The following is a 21,452-nucleotide window of genomic DNA, read 5'->3' on the forward strand; positions in this document are numbered from 1 at the left end:
GTCTGTGGGATGGTGCATATAAAAGATCACTTGCTACTAATGGAAAACTGTAGCGGGTTTCCTCTCTAAGATAATATGTCTGTAATTACCAAATGTTTGACATCCAATAGCCAATGATTAATAAACCAGTGTGCTCTAGTAGTGTCATTAAAACAAACGTTAACTTTAACTTTTTAAAGTCTCAAGACATTATTAAAGGCATAATTTTTATCTCTTTCAATGTGTGGATTGATTTAGCTTTTCATTTTACAGTAATGACTTATACATTATAGCTTGAGTCTAAATTCACACTTGAGTATCATTTTGTTTGTGATTTCAGGGTACATTTCCACATGGCATTGACATTTTGACAACAGCAGATTATTTTGCTGTGGGATTGAGGACTTCATGTTACCTAGAACTCAGGTATAGGATTTATTTTGTCAGGGTTTTTTATTTTTACACTGGGAGATAAAAATTATAATTTTGTTGATCGAAACTCATTAGACTTGTTCAAAATCATTTGTACATATCAAAGTTTACTAATTGTTTCTTCTTGTGATCCTAATCCAACTGCATGTTCACAAGAGAGAAAAAGTGGTCTATAATGACACATTACTTGGCTATCAGTAACTTGTTCAGGAGGTTGAGTGCTCACAAACTGTTTGACTAGTACCATTGTCTTTTATTATACAGCAGTCATCTAATGTTTTTCACAAAAACCACTTTAGAGAGCAACTTTCGTTTCATTTCAACATATCCAATTACAGTTCAAGCATGCTGTCCTGGGCACACATCTCAGCTATCTGGGCTGTCTGTCTGGGACAGTGGGTTAGTAGTTTGTGAGAGAGAAGATAGTGTAGTGGTCTTACACCTACCCATTGAGTTGTTAAAACTCACTCTAGGTGGGAGCCGGTACCTGGCTGTGAACCCATTACCTACCAGTCTTATGTCCCATGGCGTAACCACGTCACTGAGCCAGATAGCGAACAACTGCTGTCTCTTGCCCTACTGAACATGCCTCAGGTTCAGGTCTGGTATGTTCTGGCTTTGTGAGTACACAGCTCAACTGGGAAGTGAAAGGCACTTTTGTTAGCCCAGTTAGCTTCCGTGTGTACCCATGACAGTGTGCTTGAATGCTAAATGGAGATAATCAAAAAAATAAAGTACAAGAAATAAAGGAGACTATATTTTATTTTAAATAAAAAATTTCAATCGTCTTCAGCAAAAAAATAAAAACATTGATGACATGTCCAGCTGCCTAATAACCTGATAATACTTTGAGTAGATGTTACTTGAGAACTGAAAGTATTTCATATTATTAGTCCCCTGTCGGTCCAACCTGAGGGGACTGGGTTTCATCTCTGTTCTATGGTCTGTTTTGTTTATCGCTCAATCATGTACTGTTGCAGATCAAGTTCAACTTTCATTGCGATTTATTAATTTGTGACAGAGTTATGGCCCTTGAACTTTAGAAATAAGAAAATGAGTTTTTCTGACTTTTTTCTGCATGCCTCCCTATATTGAGCTGAAATTTTGTGTATACCTTTATTGTGTACTATTATAGATCAAGTTTAACTTTCATAGTGATTTACCCCTTGGCTCTTGAAGTTAAAAGGTACACAAATTTGCTGGGCCTGAATGGGGACATGTATTGCTTTATACTCTCGTTTGATATCCTTGTTACAGTGATGTTATTTGAATATTATTTTTTGCTATTTCAGTGTTTATATTGCTCAGTTTGAAGAATATACCAAGTCTATGATAGACCACCTTGTTCACATGAAGATCTCCCACTGGGACAGGTATACTTCTTTTAATATTATATTTAATATTTAAATAATTTGAGCAGCTTTGGGTTTTAAAGAAGTGTACAAATTGATTTTGTTTACTCAGCCTACTGACAAAGGTTTGATGTCTTGTCTTTAGAGGACCATGCTTGAGGGTTATTATCTGGTTGTCAATAGGAATTTTTAGGTGGTGTAAGGTAATGGGAGGACCTTGTATAATGTGTTTCAGCTATCAAATAATATTGTACAGATTTTCTTGCATATTATTACATAGTAGTGCCACAGTATATGACTCCACATAGTGGGCAACCAAAATTTGTTTTGACATGTTTATTTTTATTTTTGGCTTTTACTTTTGTGAACCAAAAGATACTTGTCAATTCTTATAATTAAAGAAATATAATATAGTTTAATACTTCTGTTTAGCCTTGACATTTTTTAAAGTATTGTTTGTGTGAAGTTCATTGGGATGTGTGGCAATAGGAAGGCAAAGATTGACTGATAAATAGGCAAATCAGGTAATCGCTAAATGTCATTTCAGTAAGCTGCAACATCTTCCCTAGTCTTGTCTACGGTTTTGTTGAAAGAAATTGTTCAGTAATGCTGATTGTAATAAATAGAATACTATATTCAGGGATTTATCCAGGACTTTTCACCAGGATCTCATGTCTGATGGGATTGAGAAAATTAGTGTGACTAAATCACACTTGGGATATTTTTCAGGTCATTGTATATTGCAGTATACCACTATTAAATTAATGTATTATGACAGACATAATTAAATATATATATTGGGAATTTTTAGCCTAGAAATTGGGAATTTTCAGTGCCACTTTTTGTTTTGGTAAGGGACCTATATTCTGACCCACTGAATGCCTGATTAAATCCCTGATATTAGTTTCAGTAAGAAACTGTTTATATTACAACCAGTGTTTTTAATTGTACATCACTTACTTTTGTTTGTGATGTACTATTGAAAACACTGTCATTGTAATATTTAACTGAACTCTCACAGGAAACTGTTAAGTATTATCTATTTATTCATCAGATTAAACCAACCTTGTGCAGAAATAAAAAATGAGTGTTAAATTTATAGAATTATATTATATGAAGTACCATGTTCTATCTTGTATTTAAAGATGCTTTTGAGCATGCACTTGTATAGTGATACACATATTCCTAACCTATTTATGTATATGAGAATTTGATATAAATTTTTCAGTTCAATTCGCTTATTGGCAGCAAAGGGTCTGCATAACCTCACACCCAAAGATCCAGAATATCTTGCACAAACAGGTACAGACATAAATAGTTACTATTCCATATTTATTGTAGATTGTTGTCATACATATATTTGTATTGGATAAGTCAGTTAGTAAAATAATCAAAATAATTGTAGAAATCATTATATTCACACTGTGTTATAAAACAAGTACTTCAAGTACACTTGAACAGGTATTTTCTGTTTCATCAGAAGCCATATAGTTTAAATTAATTGCTCAAGTGTGATTTCTGCTACATAATGAAACTGGCCAAAATCCGACCTCAAATTATTGTATTTAGTTACGATGTCATCCATAAATATTTCATAATTTTATCTGGTGAAGAATTTTTGTCTCTGGACTAATCATTACACAAATAATCATAGTGTGCTCTATATTAATATTTATACAGATGAAGAACTGCACCACTCAAGGTAACTCTGTAATATTCTGTTGTAAAAGATGACGAACATTGTTATGTATTTGTTTTTGTGTTTGCAGTGATGCCACAGTTAATAGCAATGACATCAAGCATTGATCTTTATCATCGACATGGTTCCATCTTAGCAGCGGCAGAAATCACCCATGCCTTGTTTCTCATAGCAGACAGTCAGAAAAAGTAATTTAAAGCATTTTGGGTTTTTTAATTCTTAGTTTGCATTCTATATTAAAATATTTGTTCTGTTTTATTTAGAATAATTAGGTACTTAGGCTAGAATAATGAACACTACAAGGCACTGACCATGTGAATATAATTTTAATGAAAATAGTTTAAGGCAGTAATCATTTACATGATTCTACAGTAGAATCTTATTAGCTTCAATGTACAAGTTTTGAATACACCACACTCTTAACAAAGGACATTCCTTCTAGTTACATTTTGTAATGAATTTTCTTCTTTTTATATTATTATTATATTTATTATTATTATTATTATTATTATTGGTGATGTGGTACCCATTTGTTTGACTGACTATTTGATAAATATACTTAGTAACTACTCAATTTTCACTAAGGATATTTTAAAATACATATGTCAAGTAAAGCAACTACATTTATCATGTTTGTTGGAGGATTATTCTAATTGTAGTCATGTATCATCACTTTGGCGATGTATGGAATATCCAAACCTCATAGTCTCATTGATCACATGTTGCACTAATTTGTGATGTGCACCAATTATTATCATGACGTATATTTGGTATATCCCAAGTGAATGTTAGAGTAGTATATTAATACAGATATTTTATATGGCACTATTTATTACATTTAGGAAAATTACAAACTTCCTGTCGGATTCCACTATCTCTGGTTTAAAAGAAATTCCCCAAAAGGTGGGTTTTTGTACTTGCTTCTAGTAATACTTTTCAACACTTTTATTTCAGTATATATTCATTTGTGCTATAACGTTAAAAAAAAGCCATTTTTGTTGGGTTTGTCTTTAACGGTATGAGAATTTATGAAAAAAACTTCCATAATATAATGTATAGTAAAATAGATAACATAATAAATTGTTCAAATGGTAATATTTAGTACCATTTTGATTTTAATAATTTTATATTTTTCAAATTAAATTTAGTTAAAATTCTGAAATCATATTTTTATTTGTGAGGTTATAAGGTGGATGCTGGATGCTTTAAAAAAAAAAAAAATATATATTTTTAATAATTGTCAACACATCCACAAAATGTTTGTTTTATTTAAACACATCACGAGAGTATGTTGATTTATTAGTCCCCTACCAGTCCAACCAAAGGGTACTGTAGTTTTCATCTCCATCCTTGTCTGTCTGTCTGCCCATCCATCTGTCCCATATATAGTTTTCTGGATGGGTTTTTTTTTTCACAATGCCCTGAGATATTGAGCTGAAATTTTGTGTATACATGTAGCTTTATCATGTACTGTTACAGATCAAATATGACTTTTATGTTGAGTTACTAATTTTTGACAGAGTTATGGCCCTTGAACATGTAATTTGCATTTATAAACTGGAGTTAATTGAGTTTTTACTTAAATGTTTAAGCTCGATGATTCCAAGCTGTTCCGAGGACTTGGCGGTGAACTGATGCGAAAAGCTGGTGAGTCATGGTTGTGTTGTTTGACCTGTTTGATTTCTGAATCAGGAAAAACTGTAATAATATATAAATAACAGTTAGATTCTACACAAATTTCCAAAAAGATTGATAGATGGCTGCAGAATCAGGACAGTCCCATTAGGTGATAATTTTGGCATGCTTCCTCAACACACTTTACAGATGATAGTTTACACATTTTTCATCAGACAATCTCCATCGGGTGTTCTAATGGCAAGGGTATCTTTACCAACTGATACGTTTGAAATGTTCACCAAAAGCACGAAAAACATCATTGGTTTAAACAGGAATCTGATTGGATTAAGTTCTTGTAATTGGATCCACTGCAGTAGATAAAACAATCCAAAGATTTCTGAATGTTTACTGACTAAGTAGAGAATATTGCATGCTTTTGTCAAATATGGTGGATATTTCATTGAGTGAAGTCTGCAGTCATGTTGTATGAATCATGCCTGCGTAGCATGTGTGATATAAAATTGCAGACTTCGTGAGGTTAAATATCCATTATATTTGATTAAAAAGCCTGAAGTCTTCTATTTATTGTATAATTTTGGAAGATTTACCTTAATTCTGAAAAAGCATGTCAAAAGTCTGTGTAGTCATTGAGCACCTTTAACTGGGATGGCTCCTTAACACAATAGTATTACACAATATATATTGATAGCTCTCCAAGAACAAACAATAAAACATTTAAAAAAATAAGTATGGTTTATTTAAAATCCTTTTTATGATGGATATTATCATATTAATAATATTAATTATAACTGTAATGCATTCATTATAAAGAATCTAATAATAATAAAATGGAGAAAAGAATGGTGATTAAAGAAGAAGTTTGTTTCGTTTAACGACATCACTGGAGCACATTGATTTATTAGTCGTCTGCTATTGGATGTAAAACATTTGGTAATATTGACATATAGTCTTTGAGAGGAAACCAGCTACATTTTTCCATTACCAGCAAGGGATCTTTTATATGCTCCATCTCACAGACAGGATAGCACATACCACAGCCTTTGATATACTAGTCGTGGTACACTGGCTGGAATGAGAAATGGACCAATGGAGATCAATCCCACACCAACTGCGCATCAAACAAGCGCTTTAACACTGGGCTACGTCCCACCCCAGAATGGTGATCAGGTTGCATATTAAACAAAATTTCCACCAAATGATGATTTGCATGAATCTGAGTCATTTTCTAACTTTAAAAACAGCAACTTGTGCATGATAATGGAATTTTAGCAAACCTTTGGGAGCATAAACACAGGTTTAAAGAACAAAAAATTAATAAAACTGCAAGTCAGTGTCATATAGAAGATTTTATAATAATCCAGTCATTCTCAAGTGTCCTAAGCTTGTTTTACTTTTGTTTGTGGTAATGAGTTTGGATTTGTTTAATGCATTTAGTTAGTGCCGGATGATCTGGCACAATGACCTCAAACATATTTGGTTAAGTATTTATTGTGACATTTGCATACTTATATGCTGTTGCTAGTCATCAGACTATACAATGCATTTTAGGGATATGTTGAATAGGTTGCATTTTTATAAAAAATTTAGATATTTCTTTTACTTTTCGTGTTATTTTCACATTTAAAAAAATAGCAGGAATATTTCACTAGTAATTTTTTCATATTTCATAATATTGTATAATAAATTGAATGATTCTCATAAAAATGCATAAATATTATAAATATCACATTCTTGTCTTTCAGTAAGTCATTTGATTGAGAAGATGTCGCTGTCCAAGATGCCTTTCCACAAGGATTCCAGCATTGGTAAATTTGTCTTTTTGCATTTGTTTGTATGATGCACATCCTTTTTGAAATTACCATTCATCAGTACAAAATCCATTATTTTGGAACAAATGAAAACTTTTTTTTATTGGTTACTAATATTCAGTTGAGAATCTTAACAAATCTTTTAAATATCATCTTTCAGTGTTTTAGGAGATAAATGAACCATCATGCCAAACTGATTAATTACATATAGGTCAATAAAAACAAATTGTACAAAAATTACCTCATTTTTAGTAAAACTGGAGACATTTAAGCATCTTAAATGTATGGCAATGGGATGCAACATTGAATCAGTGCAGTTATAGCTTAATCTGAACGGTTGTAAATTAACCTTTCTAATCAAGTATTGATCTTTGTGATTTTTAGATCACTGGCAGAAAATCATTGATGACTGTCTACACCACAAGGAACCAGATGTACAGGTAGTACATATTCTGTATTTATATCCACCAATCTTATGTCCATCCACATATAATTAGCAGGTTATTTAATCTGCAGTAATGCACTGCAACAGATAGAGATTTTGTATCGATCACATAGAATAAACAATATTTTAAGAGATTGATAATTTTGTCCCATTTTAAAAACTGTTATATGGAATCATACGTATCCATTCCATATTCAAGCCAATTGATTCTGATATATTTAACTGAGTTTTGAATCCACTTTTAAAAGTAAGAAAAAATGAAAGTTATGTAGAAAAAGAATTAACCAATATGGGATTTAGTTTAAGTAAGTGTATCCTATTGTTTAACTATGCAGGTTCCCCGGGTTTTTTTTACTATTTTTATTTGTGCTTGAATGTCATGAAACATTAAAAAATATATTGCTAAACATTTTTACCCCCCAGCAAGCTGCTATTAACGCTATTCCAGCCTTCCTGTCTGAGTACAGCAGGGATGAGAATGGAAAAGCAGATACAGTAAAGCAAGGTATTTATTAAAAGAGTAACATTTTTATATTGTTTGATTTATGAAAAAAGATATATACTGTAACATGTTGTTTATAGTTAGAAGAAATCCACTGTGTGAAGTATCAGTAGAAAATACCAAAGTTATGTGTACTTGATCTTGGTAGCAGCTATCTAAAAAAAATATTTTAAATTCAGCTTTTAAACAATTAGAATAGATTATACAGTTGTGTTTTGTCCTTATGGTACATCATTCTAGACTTAAATTCACTCTGCTTGCACATCTTAAGTTGAATATACAAATGCTCTGTCGGACTCTGTGGTGGTATGTCACAATTTTTCAGTTTTAGTTGATTTGTGAAAGTACGGTTCTTACATGACATTGCACACATAACTACAAAAAAAGAGTTGATTAAGGGTCTGTCTCAACACATCTCTCTTTGATGACACTTTATCAGGGCTGGATGGGAGAATATACTTCATATTTTGAGGGTTCTTTGCTGTTTGCATCAGCGCTATATATAGCATGAAATAACAAAAGTTAAAAAATCAATAAAGTCCCCCCCCGCCTCACAATATGGCTTAGTCATCAAATTATTGAATACATCTTAGTATATAAAGCTAGCTATCAAGCTAGCATAATACATTTTAAACTAAAACCAAGAAGATAACTATTTTTTTTATGAGTAAAATTTTCTCCATTCCATTTTTCTCTTACAATCAAGCAATTTTTATTATGATAATTCACTGAATCCACAGAGAAAGAAATTACAGGTACATTGACAATATTTATGCTTTCAAGATGTCCGCCATAGACAGTTTGACCTTTGTTTATAATCATCATAACCCTAGTTGTTTTAGCATCATTTACCTCCTGATTTTATCACCATATTTTTGGGTGGAGTGGTGGTTAAAAATTAAATACCATTATTCATTGTTTATTTTATTGTTAATTCTTAATACTTATTGTATAATGCATGGATTGATTGTTGTTGCCTTTTTTTTAATACATTGACTAAAATATGTTTAAGCATATTTATGGTAAAGTATAAGAAGCATTTATGCATAACTGTTATTATTCGGAGATAAATCACGTCAGTATAAAAAAAATCACACATGGAGTAAAGTGCTATGAAGAAATAATTGATCATATTCTTATAAAAAATATATCGAAAATAAATGGAAAGAATATAAATTTAATATCCAGAGCAACAAAATCTAAAAATGAAGACACCCATCCATCATCCATCCATCCATCCATCCATCCATCCATCCATGCATCCATCCATCCATGCATGCATGCATTCAGCTGATATAAAGCTAAACAGTAGACTGACCACATGAGCATGCAAATAGCACTCCATTCTAACTGTTATAAAGTGTGGTTTTTGACTTGGATCAAACTTTTAAGCTGTTTGATCTCTTCAACACCTACCAGTTTGTTTTTACTAATGAAACATTTTACTTCTTCTCCTAGATGATTTACTAAAGAAATACTTGAATGAACTGAAAAGCAATATGAAAACATCCAGGTATTTATTTTTAATACACTTGTACATGTTAACAGATATCAAAATGTTTAGTTTATATTTTAACAGATATTAATTAACATTTTCAGTTTATATCTTAACATTAACTGATCAGTTGCTCAAAACGTGTTCCTTATATGTTTGTTTACTCTGAATTTAATGCAGTAGTATGCCAATGGCAGTCGAAGGAACGACAGACAACAGTGAGTATAGTAAGGAAAATAACTTTAATATACCATGTAACAAAGAGTTGTACCACTCCACTATCGGTTCTTTACTTTGCACTACATCTCCACGTAATACTCTAAATTATGTCTGATGGAGGAATAAGTCCTCAATTGTATGAAGAAAGGAATGTTTAACACAAAAAGTATATCATCATGGGGTGTCAACACACACAAATGTAAATAGATTTAAAAAATCACCTAATGATGCTTACCCACATAAAATAAGAAACTGAAAATGTTTGTGTTTTGATTAATGAGTTGTCCTGTTTGTGTTACCAGACAGGGTTACAGTCTGGCGCTGGGTTCACTGCCGAAGTTCATGCTGCACGGGCAGCTCGAGAAGGTTCTCACTGGCCTCATACAGGCAGCAACCATCTCGGAGAGTTATGTATCCTGGGCAGAAACACGCAGAGACGCACTCAAAGCAATTACCAGGTATACATGTACCATCATAGTATTTTGCAGGGGTCGAATTTCAATTTCTGGGGGGCATGGCAAGTGTTTCCTTCGGTTTAATAACAAAAATTAGGGCACGAAGGCAAACGTTTCCTTCAAAAGAGGGGCAAGAAGGCAGCTTACTTTCTATCAAGTTTCTGAAACAAAAATGATTTCACATTATGGTCTTTCACTCTTTGATACAGACATATGCCATAATAATGTATTTCACAAGGTTAATGATATGTAGCATATATGCTACATTTTTTTGTTTATATCCCCAATGTATGCTACGTTATTAAAAGTACCATATTTTCCGGCCTATTACACTGGTGTATAAACCGCACCACTTGTTTTTAGACCAAGTTCCTACCTTAGTTCGTACATAAACTGCACCTTTAAATAAGCAGTGGTTAAAATGAAGCCACAAACTTAATTACAGTTAATTATTGTTTCCTATAAATACTAAACACTATTAAATGGTAATTTTAAGCTTCTTTAATTAAAATATTTTAACATTTTAATGTTTAATTACTTTGTTTAAACCTGCTGCTTTTTTCCCCATTAGTAGTAAAGGATCTTTAACATGCACCATTCCACAAACAGGATAGGACATACAATGGCCTTTAATATACCAGTCGTGGTGCACTGGGTGGAATGAGAAATAGCACTGACAGGGATTGATCCTAAAACTGACCACGCATCAAGCAAGCGCTTTACCACTGGGCTATATCTGGCCCCAAAACAGGGTTCCAGTTTCACCATGGCACCAACGGCAATTATTTATTGTTTGAATTTAAGGGAGAATGGATCTCTTTATTATTATTAAATACATATTAAACGAGCTTCCATTTTTATCATGGTTATGTCCTGAGTGAAATAAACATGATATGAAATGGTAACGAGTTTAATATACTATTTATTACCCATAATCAAACTTAATTCATATCACTCAACTCATTTGGTTGATGTTCATATAATGTTATAGTGTGCCAATTGATGATGTCACAAAGTGTTATGTCCCACTTGGCGTTCTAGTGAGATGTATCACTTTGATACCTACAAAGATATTTTTAACCATATGGGTGTAATAATTGTAATTTTATTTCAATCATAATAGATGTGATGATTGTTCTTTTCTTTTCAAAATTACCTGCCCTCAACAAGTACACCTCCCCACCACGCAAGTGGTCTGGTCCGAACATCTCAACAGCCAATAGGATGGCCTAAAATTCTTCACTATATGCTTCCTGTAGTTCCGGTCATGTGACTTCAACTTTCTTCTTTTTTTCTTTGCTGTCTCCAAATTTTCTCCATTTTTTTTATCATTTGGAACATTCTGTACTGATGCATGTTTTCCATAATTCTGTTTTTCAGCATAATCAGAACCGTGGGAGTGGAATCTGATGGGTCAGTGCAGAATGTCGTGTGTGGTCAAAACGTGCCGGCCATCTACAGAGTGTTCCTGGCGGCCATGTCCGACTACACGATGGACAGCCATGGAGATGTCGGAGCATGGTATGGATTTTCATGTCCAAGTGTCTTCCAAAACTAAGTTATGGCAATATTTGACATAATTAAGTCATTTAAAACAGAGGGAGCATATTAAGATTTAATTCAGAGTCATATGAAAAGGCACCTATTTAGCTTGTGAAATGGTGTGGGTGTTTTTTTAATAAAAAATTGGCACAGCAATAGTGATAAGCTGAAGTCACCATTGTTTTGGGGTTTTTGAGAACCTTATTTTTTTTATAGGATTTCAAGAACAGAACTTCTTTACAGATGTCAACATACACTTATTACCTTGTCGATCTGGTTTCACTTTGGCACCGGACTGGACATCCACACATCGCAGTTGATCAGTCTAGTGTTGTTTTTTTCTTGGATGGCTGCCTTTGACAAATGCCAGAAGATCCTGATTATTACATTCATTTTATTGGATCAAGACACATTTAATTTAATTATTAGTTATTTAACAGTAATTGCCTTTTTAATGGAAATATTTTGCGGTAAATTCATTACTGGAAGTTACAAAATATGATTTTGGTTAAGTGTACAATTTAGAACCTTTCCGAATGAATGCAAATTCTGTCAAAACACTCCAAATTGTATTGATAAAAACAGTTACTTTACACGTTCGCCAGAGTACCAGTACTTCATAATAAAAATGTATATGGCAAAAAAACAAAATGTTTTAATTATAGATGCATCTTTTTACCTTTTGGTTTTAACTAACAATAATTACTAATAATTTCAAAATTAATAATTACGTTTAATGACTAATCTCTAAATGTATTAAACAATCACTGGTTGACCTCTCCCCATATTCTGACAAGTAATTTTGCCTACTTTTTCAAGCCTGATATGAAGTTTGTTTTAATCTAAACAATATATAGTGAAACCTCTCGAGACCGGACCCTCAGTAAACCAGAATTGCCTTTTTAAAAGCCAGGGCAGAAAACTCAACCTCTCTAAAGTGGATCCCTCTTATAACCGGACATTTGTCTTGGTCCCAAGGGTGTCTGGGTTAGAGGGGTTTCACTGTACCAACATATTTTTTTATTTTTTTTTTAATTATTTTTTTTAACAAGTTTTATTGCCAGCCCCTTGTTTACAATTAGAACAACACATGCCACGGGTAAAATATGGGTTGTGTACATACAAATAATAAAACAACATAATATAATACTTTAGGGTACTGGCTTCCAAACATCACCTCACCCCACCCCAACCCCACCCCCTCTCCATTCCCGCCCCCCCCCCCCCTCTCTCTCTCTCTCTCTCTCTCTCTCTCTCTCTCTCTCTCTCTCTCTCTCTCTCTCTCTCTCTCTCTCTCTCTCTCTCTCTCTCTCTCTCTCACTACATATCTAATCAATGTAGCTATCCATTTATCTTTCTCTAACGCAAAAGAAACAACACACTTTCATCCTTTTCCATTCTATGAACGACGTACATATATATATATACATATATATATATATATATATATATACACATATATATATACACATATACACACATACATATACATATCTATGTATCTACATTATTAATGTGTGGACTGCTGGGAACAAGACGATGCACAAGGAAAGTTACAAAAATTAGGTCTGTTCAAAGAGAGAATAATACACTGACCACTTGGTGAAAAATTTATTAAGATTGTTCTTACTAAGATAAATACATTTTTCTACTTGATATCTTTGTTTAGCTTCATTTTGGAAGTGTATAATATTTAATTGGACCCTTTGCACTTTACATTTATATATAAAATATTTAGCTAATAATAGTAGCAGGTCAAAAACATTACTGTATTTTCCCGTGTATTATGTGCACTGTTTTTTCTCCAGAAAACACAGGTTAAAAATGGGGGTGCGCACTATACATAGCAATAGAAAAAATATCTTTTAAAAATGTCCAGTGATCACCCATGAAAAATCGCCGATCGGTAGTTTACGGTACTTTACAGGTTATTGACAGTGTTCATCACAACGAAACGCCAAAACCCTCTTAAAAATCGCTTTTCACTTGTGATGGTTGTAATAAATGCTAAATAAATCTACAAAAGTATCCATACCTCGCCAAAAAGTGCACAAAAATTACAAAACTGGACCGTAAATATTTTTAATTTCCATGAGATTTAATTCGGCCATTTCGGGCAAACCGGAAATATACCACACTATTATAAATTTAGAAATCTCGCGCATTCACGTTAGCCACGAGAACGAAATGTAATATGCTATATTTTTGTTTTCATATATTTATTAGTCATTTACAGTGTATGGGGTATATAATTTTGTTTAGATTTATGCACGTGTGAGTCTGTGACATGTAAGTACGCAAGTACTAGCCTTTGTTTAATGTGACATGTAGGTCTATGTACTCAAATACCTAACTTAAGTTTTGTTTCTTGCTTTCTTGAATATACCGCTTCTTTCGCTTTTCGTTAATTCTGGTGACGGGGGGAAAAAGGTACATCTTGCATTCACTGTCAATTTTGTGGTTTAAAAAAACGGTGCGCATTATATTGTGGTTCATGTTTTTTTCCTTGGAATAAACGTTCAAAGTGGGGGGTGCGCATTATACACCGGTGCGCATAATACATGGGAAAATACGGTATCTGTTTTAATATTATCTTTACATCCAAATATCACTAGCTCAAGAGAAAGCTTTAAATTACATATATGCTTACATGAGTTTGATAACCAATTTAAATAATCTGTACCAATATATTAAAGTTTATATAGTTCAGTCTGATAGCTATGTCCATAAAAAAGAAGATGTCAGCTAGAAAAACCCTGTTATGAATTGTAGTACATCTTCTTCATGTTTCATGCTTGTGTTAATATTTCATGTGATGTCACCACAAACTAAGCACATTTGGCAGCTGTAGGAGCTCTTTGTGCATTACATTGAACATTTTCAACTAAGAATATGGTTGAAATCTCTTCCTTACTCAGATTTGGCACTTAGTTGCTTAATAAAAACATATCTGACAGAGTGTTTAACTAAAAGTCAGCTTTTCTGTGTTCATGTGTGTTCATGCTATACAGAGTATGTATTTTGTCATTATTTCAGGGTCAGAGAAGCAAGTATATCTGGCCTGGAAACTCTCACATGCATTTTGTCAGAGAAAGCACCAAATCTAATTACACCAGAGACGTACGTCATATTTTGTCAGATTAATAATATATAATTTTTTTTTTTTTTTTTTTCAGACTTAAAAGCAAAATATTTTATGTTGTTTATTGTATCTGATAGCATTTAATTTAATAATTGAGTTGGTATTTTGATATAATTACAAACTTCCTGTATTTATACTATTTACTCTATTCTGATTGGTTGACATAAAAACCTGAATGTTATCCGTATACAATTTGTTACTATTAGACATCAATAAATACACAAAAAATTACAAACAATTCTTATATAATTCCCTTTATTCTGTAGATGTAAGAATTTGTGTTGTTGCCTGCTTCAGCAAGCTTGTGAGAAGATTGACCGCACCCGAGCTCGCGCCGGTTCTGTGTTCATCAAACTTTTGTATCACAAGTAAGTTTACTGTCTATAACTTCCCTGCACCCACCTGACATCCTCGTCCTCTGCCACTAATAAAGATGGTCTGATCCACGGCACTAACTAATGACTGCCGGTAGATGGGGAGCCTAGTAGGTGGTTACAAGTGCCTCTTAACAATAACCAGAAGTAACTACTCAACACTCTTCTAAGTGGTCAGACTAAGCCCACAGTTAAAAGCTGATGTGTGTGGCACGGATAGTCACAAGAGAGACAAGTTCCTGTTGTGGTTGGAGAGACAAGTATGGGATGTGGAGGTGGACAATGAAAGAAGTTGGAAGCTAGGAGGAGCTGCCAGATTGGGAAGAAACGAGATAGAATTCAAAGGAGTAAAAAGAAAGGGGAAAGTGAGATTGAAAAAAAAAGATGATTTTTTTTTACATGAAGATGAATAATACTATCTCATCAAATTTGCCTGTTTAAAATACATTCAAAACATCTCTGTTGTATAGAGGCATAAAACTGATATTTAGTTCTTTAGGAATATTGTTTTCAACCTAGTCAGGTTTACTAGGAATCAAAGAAATTGTTTAATGATTGCAATAAAATATTTTTACATTTTATTTTACATAACTTGAATTGACTTCCAGCAGCTAGCCGACGCCATATAACTGGAAATAAAATGTGTTGAGTGCGTCGTTAAATAAAACATTTCTTTCTTTCTTTCCATGCCAGCAGCTAAACTTTTGGGGAAATTGTCCACTGCAGTACAATTTTATGGACTCAAAAAGTCTTAATTAAAATTTATCATTTCTGATTTCCAACTCAGCTGGACGGTATTGAAAACCTTAGATAAAAGAGCGAAACTGTCTTGTAGTTATGGACAGTATACTTTTAAACCAGTTTACAATTTTTTTATATGATAAGCTACCAAATAGTATCATTGATATGTCCACATACGTATATCTTTAGATATAAATTAAAACAAAATTACATAGTCATTACCAATGATTGATGCATATTTGTTGAAACATCTGGATTAACTATACCATACATTTAGTTTAAACTGAAAATTGTCTTCTTTGTTGAAATAACGTGGACTATTGGACTTCTGTACATCAAGTGTCCAAATTCATTCTAAAACCTTTTTGGAATATATGAATAAAGTTTTGCTGACGCTGAAGTTTGCTGATTTTATTTTGGAACATTTAAAGACTGAGGCAGTCTCAAAGTTGCCTAATCACCAAAAATATTTATTAATTTTTCTTATGAAATGTAAAGTATATACCATTCTCACAAAAAATAACATCCAAATAATTTCATTTACTACTACTATTTTCTAAATATATATTATTGCAAAATCCAAATTTTCAACAGTTTCCTCACTGAAAACTCAACTTGTAAGTTGCAACTTGCAGTTTTAATTACAAATCAACTTTTGGTTCTTTTCAATAATTCTAAAAAGAAAAAAAAAAGGTTATCAACATAGAGTTAAATATAGACAGAAACCAGTGCATGCCGTGTAGAACATTTCTCAACTTCATTATCCTTTTCAAAGTTTATTCAAGTTGTTTGTATTTTTTTCAGACCCACAGTTCCACACGTTCCACATAGAAGAGAATTGTGTGTCAAACTTCCACAGTAAGTAATATGTTTTGGGTGGCAGTTTGATGTGTCTATGGGAAGCTGGGGTGGGACGTAACCCAGTTGTAAAGATCTCATCTGGTGCACGGTCGGTTTAGGGTCGATCTGCGTTGATTGGCCCATTGGGCTATTTATCGTTCCAGCCAGTACACCACTACTAGCTCGCCACCTGTATGTGTCTATGGGAAGCTGGGGTGGGACGTAACCCAGTTGTAAAGATCTCATCTGGTGCACTGTCGGTTTAGGATCGATCTGCGTTGATTGGCCCATTGGGCTATTTATCATTCCAGCCAGTACACCACTACTAGCTCACCACCTGTATGTGTCTATGGGAAGCTGGGGTGGGACGTAACCCAGTTGTAAAGATCTCATCTGGTGCACTGTCGGTTTAGGATCGATCTGCGTTGATTGGCCCATTGGGCTATTTATCATTCCAGCCAGTACACCACTACTAGCTCACCACCTGTATGTGTCTATGGGAAGCTGGGGTGGGACGTAACCCAGTTGTAAAGATCTCATCTAGTGCACTGTCGGTTTAGGATCGATCTGCGTTGATTGGCCCATTGGGCTATTTATCGTTCCAGCCAGTACACCACTACTAGCTCGCCACCTGTATATAGGATGGTGCATATACAAAATCCTTGCTACTAATGGAATTATAGTTTGGAATTACTATGTTTGACATCCAATAGCCAATGATTAATAAATTAATGTGCTCTAGTGGTGTCGTTAACCAAAACAAAGTTTACTTTACTTTTATGGGAAGCTGTTATGTGAATCATATTAATGTTTAATTGTTTTTATGCCAAGTTGTTTGTGTTGCCATTATTTTGTTACCTTAGAGAATTATCATAATTATGGTTTTCTTTGAAAATTGTTTTGTAAAGCAGCTGACTATAGTTATTAGTATTGTTGGAATTTCATCATCAATCATCGGTTATTATCAGTTTGCACCAACCAATAAAAAATTTCGATTACACAATTGATTAGAACTATGTGAACTTGAGAAGAATTAGAATTATAACAACCATTCACTTACGGTCATGTTCACTTGGATAGACCTTACAAATTGCTTATTGTAAAAACTATTTAATACCTTTTTTCGTTATGAACACAAATATCAAACCCAACGTATTAACATCAGTTCCATCATCTTAACTTGGGGGACAATTGGTTAACATTTTCCATGACAATTGATTATAGATTTTTATAATTTGATCATCTCACCGGTAGAGCGGAACCAATCAATTTTCGATTACAATCAAACATTGGAACATCTCTGGTTATTAGGCAGTTTAATAAAAATATTTTTGGCAGTTATAACTTTTTAACCATCACTTTACACATTACTATCAAGTTTGACAAATTTACATGCTTTTTTTAGATACCCATTTGTTTTGTTGCTTGTTGTTGTTTAGAATTACATACCTAGGAAACTAAGGCCAGCAACTTTAAATTGCAAACAAAACAAATTTAAGGAAAAAACCCCAGAAAAAAGGAGTGATGGATGGCTTTCAGCTATTGCACAAAATACATGCAAAACTAATATACGAGTATTGTTGTATATCCAGTTTTAGAAATATAGATACAGTAACTATAGTCAAACTGAGTCTTTCTTGGATTCTTTTCACTAGTATGTACGGTAGTGTTTGGTTAACGATGTTGTCTCTAACAACCTGTCTTATTGCAGTGAGGACGTCAAGGAAATAAACTGGGCTGCTCCATCAGAGACGTTTCCTCAACTCACTGGACTGTTGTCGCTGTCTACATTCACATACAGTGTCCTGCTCGGTCTCACAGTTAGTGTGGGCGGCCTTACAGAGTCCTTGGTACAAGACTGTTTTCTACACTTTCCATTACTAGCTGATTTTTAGTAAACAAAAAATATTAACATATTTTTGTCAGGTTGATATATTTTATCATAAGAATGTTCATTAGTAGACACTAGGAGGTGATTTTAGATGGCTACTGCTAATTTTCATGTTTACAATTTCACACCTCACTGTGTTAAGTAGACATGGGTCCCTACTTATCATTATTACAATTACACACCTCACTGTGTTAAGTAGATATGGGTACCTACTTATCATTATTACAATTTCACACCTCACTGTGTTAAGTAGACATGGGTCCCTACTTATCATTATTACAATTACACACCTCACTGTGTTAAGTAGATATGGGTACCTACTTATCATTATTACAATTTCACACCTCACTGTGTTAAGTAGACATGGGTACCTACTTATCATTATTACAATTACACACCTCACTGTGTTAAGTAGACATGTGTACCTACTTTTCATTAGTACAGTTAAACACATCACTATGTTAAGTAGACATAGGTCCCTACTTTTCATTATTACAATTACATATCTCACTGTATAAGTAGACAAAGGCTCCTACTTTTCTCAAACAGCCTCATGCTTTCAAAGATGATACACAGCCAGTTTAAGGTGATCGTGTTTATCAGATAAAAATGCACTTGTTGGTGCAAGTAAATAAACTGAACAGTAATAATGGTTTGTAATTATATTAAATCAAGGATTTCAGACTGTTAAACAAAGATATTAACAAATTTATCTCGGTTTTAATATATTTGGTGGTGTTTATCTGATTTATCGCATTGAAGCACATAGATAAACTGAACAGTAATTATTTTGCACCTGAGATTTCAGACATGCATAAGACTGGTAAGCAGTGATCAAATTACATTCATGGAAGCACATAGACAAACTAAACAGTGGTTACCATTTGTAATTAATTATACTGCAGCTAAGATTTCCTACTGAATGTTTTAGGTTAAGAATAATGAATTATATTATTGTAGGGGTGCGATGTAGCCCAGTGGTAAAGCGCTCGCTTGATGCGCGGTCGGTTTGGGATTGATCCTCATCGGTGGGCCCATTGGGTTATTTCTCATTCCAGCCAGTGCACACACGACTGGTATATCAAACGCTGTGGTATGTGCTACCCTGTCTGTGGGATGGTGCATATAAAAGATCCCTTGCTACTAATGGAAAAATGTTGTGGTTTTCTTCTCTAAGACTATATGTCAAAATTACCAAATATTTGACATCCAGTAACAGACGATTAATAAATCAGTGTGCTCTAGTGGTGTTGTTGAACAAAACAAACTTTAGATTATTGTACACTGAATATGTTTTACAGGTCAAATACTCGAGCTCCTCCCTATACAACTATCTACATGAGATCTCCGAAGATTCTTCAGCCATGGATGTATTCAGCCAGACTCTGATACAGATATACAAGGATTATCACAGAAATGATAGGTGAGCACTTTTTGGAAACTGTTAGACTGACAGTGACAAATGAATACTTGGTGAATTATCACAGAAATGATAGTTGAACAGCTTTTGTGAACTTTTTAGACTGACAAAAATGAATACATAGTGTATGAATAAATAAACAAATAGATTGGGGAAAAAAAGAAAAAAACAACACCAAAAAACCCAAAAAACAACCCCAAATAGACAGACAAATACTGAAAAGAGATATCTCATCGATTATCCAAACTCGGTCATTAAGAGGTGTGGTAGCACTTACACTTTGAGATCCCATGATGTGAAAGTAAGTCCAATTATTGCTGTGTTGCTCTGTACTGAATAACTTCAATTAAAAAAATGGTGGATGATTACTTGGCAGTTACTTCAGATTCCATATACCCTGGGCTCAGGTGATACTGAAATAGCTCAACTGACAGCAAGCGTGGAGCATGGCTCTGTCATGAAATTCCATATCAAAATGGAAATACTGCGGCTTCACCATTTATTTCATTATCATCATCTCAATGTTTATGATGTTGTAACAAAACAATTCTATCTTATTTATTATTTATTCATTATCATACTAGCAGAAAAAGGTTCTTGTGCACCAAATGAATGTATCCAGAATTGTGTGCTTGAACTAAAGTCATGAAAACTTCAGAAAATTATTGTGTAACCATTCCCTTTGATATTCCAGAGGCAGTCTGTCAATTCTTTTTTTTTAAACAATATTGATATTTATTTATAAATGCCTCTTCACAAGATGATGTTACATACTGTAAAAATTTCAGTAAATGCTATAAAATATAACATTACAAAAATATCATTTCAGCGATTCAGTGTTCGAGATTAAAATTTTTGGCCAGTATCCCAGTTGGATACTAACATTTCAAAATCTGGTATCCCACCTGAGAATTTAGTATTATATGGCATCCCGGTGGGATACTGAGTTCTTGAAGTCTGGTATCCAAAATTAAATTCTGGTATCCCTGGGATATCGGGATACCGTTAATCTCGAACACTGGCGATTACATACAAACTACAAATGCTGGGATGGGTTTAAACATACAGTACAGATATTTGAATCAAGCCAAGAACTTGCACACATAATATCAATATACATGAATGACTAATATTATAACAGCATAATAGAACATGCATAATTTATGAAGTAAATCGTTCTGATAAGATGATGAAATTGTGTACAGATTATACTATCTTTAAGTCTGTCAGTTGCACAAGATTTTGATTTATTTAAAAATATAAGTATTACTGAGATTTTAATGATGCACAGGAACTTTTTTCTGTTAGTCTAATTATTTTATAATAAATATTATTTCTGATTGTTCCATAATTTATTGCTCTTAGTAATAAAAATAATTTGGATGTGTTGAGGAGCTTCCATAATAATCTGAGCTATAACTGATAAACTGACATATTCAGACAATTCTGTTAATGAAATGTTATCTACCTTTGAGGTT

The 21,452-nt window shown here is 33.3% G+C and overlaps 1 protein-coding gene across 1 annotated transcript in view; it reads left to right on the forward strand.

Moving 5' to 3' along the window:
• LOC121378379 (tubulin-specific chaperone D-like) overlaps nucleotides 1-21,452 on the forward strand; it is a 47,799-nt gene that overhangs the window by 19,025 nt on the left and 7,322 nt on the right. The window contains exons 15-31 of the mRNA XM_041506519.1: nucleotides 320-405; nucleotides 1,704-1,784; nucleotides 2,992-3,065; nucleotides 3,533-3,650; nucleotides 4,305-4,365; nucleotides 5,055-5,109; nucleotides 6,843-6,905; nucleotides 7,293-7,348; nucleotides 7,777-7,858; nucleotides 9,314-9,368; nucleotides 9,872-10,027; nucleotides 11,405-11,545; nucleotides 14,603-14,686; nucleotides 14,975-15,076; nucleotides 16,628-16,681; nucleotides 18,375-18,513; nucleotides 19,856-19,977. Of these exons, the coding sequence (XP_041362453.1) occupies nucleotides 320-405; nucleotides 1,704-1,784; nucleotides 2,992-3,065; nucleotides 3,533-3,650; nucleotides 4,305-4,365; nucleotides 5,055-5,109; nucleotides 6,843-6,905; nucleotides 7,293-7,348; nucleotides 7,777-7,858; nucleotides 9,314-9,368; nucleotides 9,872-10,027; nucleotides 11,405-11,545; nucleotides 14,603-14,686; nucleotides 14,975-15,076; nucleotides 16,628-16,681; nucleotides 18,375-18,513; nucleotides 19,856-19,977 (1,529 nt within the window). The remainder of the gene's footprint in view (nucleotides 1-319; nucleotides 406-1,703; nucleotides 1,785-2,991; nucleotides 3,066-3,532; nucleotides 3,651-4,304; nucleotides 4,366-5,054; nucleotides 5,110-6,842; nucleotides 6,906-7,292; nucleotides 7,349-7,776; nucleotides 7,859-9,313; nucleotides 9,369-9,871; nucleotides 10,028-11,404; nucleotides 11,546-14,602; nucleotides 14,687-14,974; nucleotides 15,077-16,627; nucleotides 16,682-18,374; nucleotides 18,514-19,855; nucleotides 19,978-21,452) is intronic.

Source organism: Gigantopelta aegis, chromosome 8 (genome assembly GCF_016097555.1).
Source record: "Gigantopelta aegis isolate Gae_Host chromosome 8, Gae_host_genome, whole genome shotgun sequence".
NCBI lineage: Eukaryota > Metazoa > Mollusca > Gastropoda > Neomphalida > Peltospiridae > Gigantopelta > Gigantopelta aegis.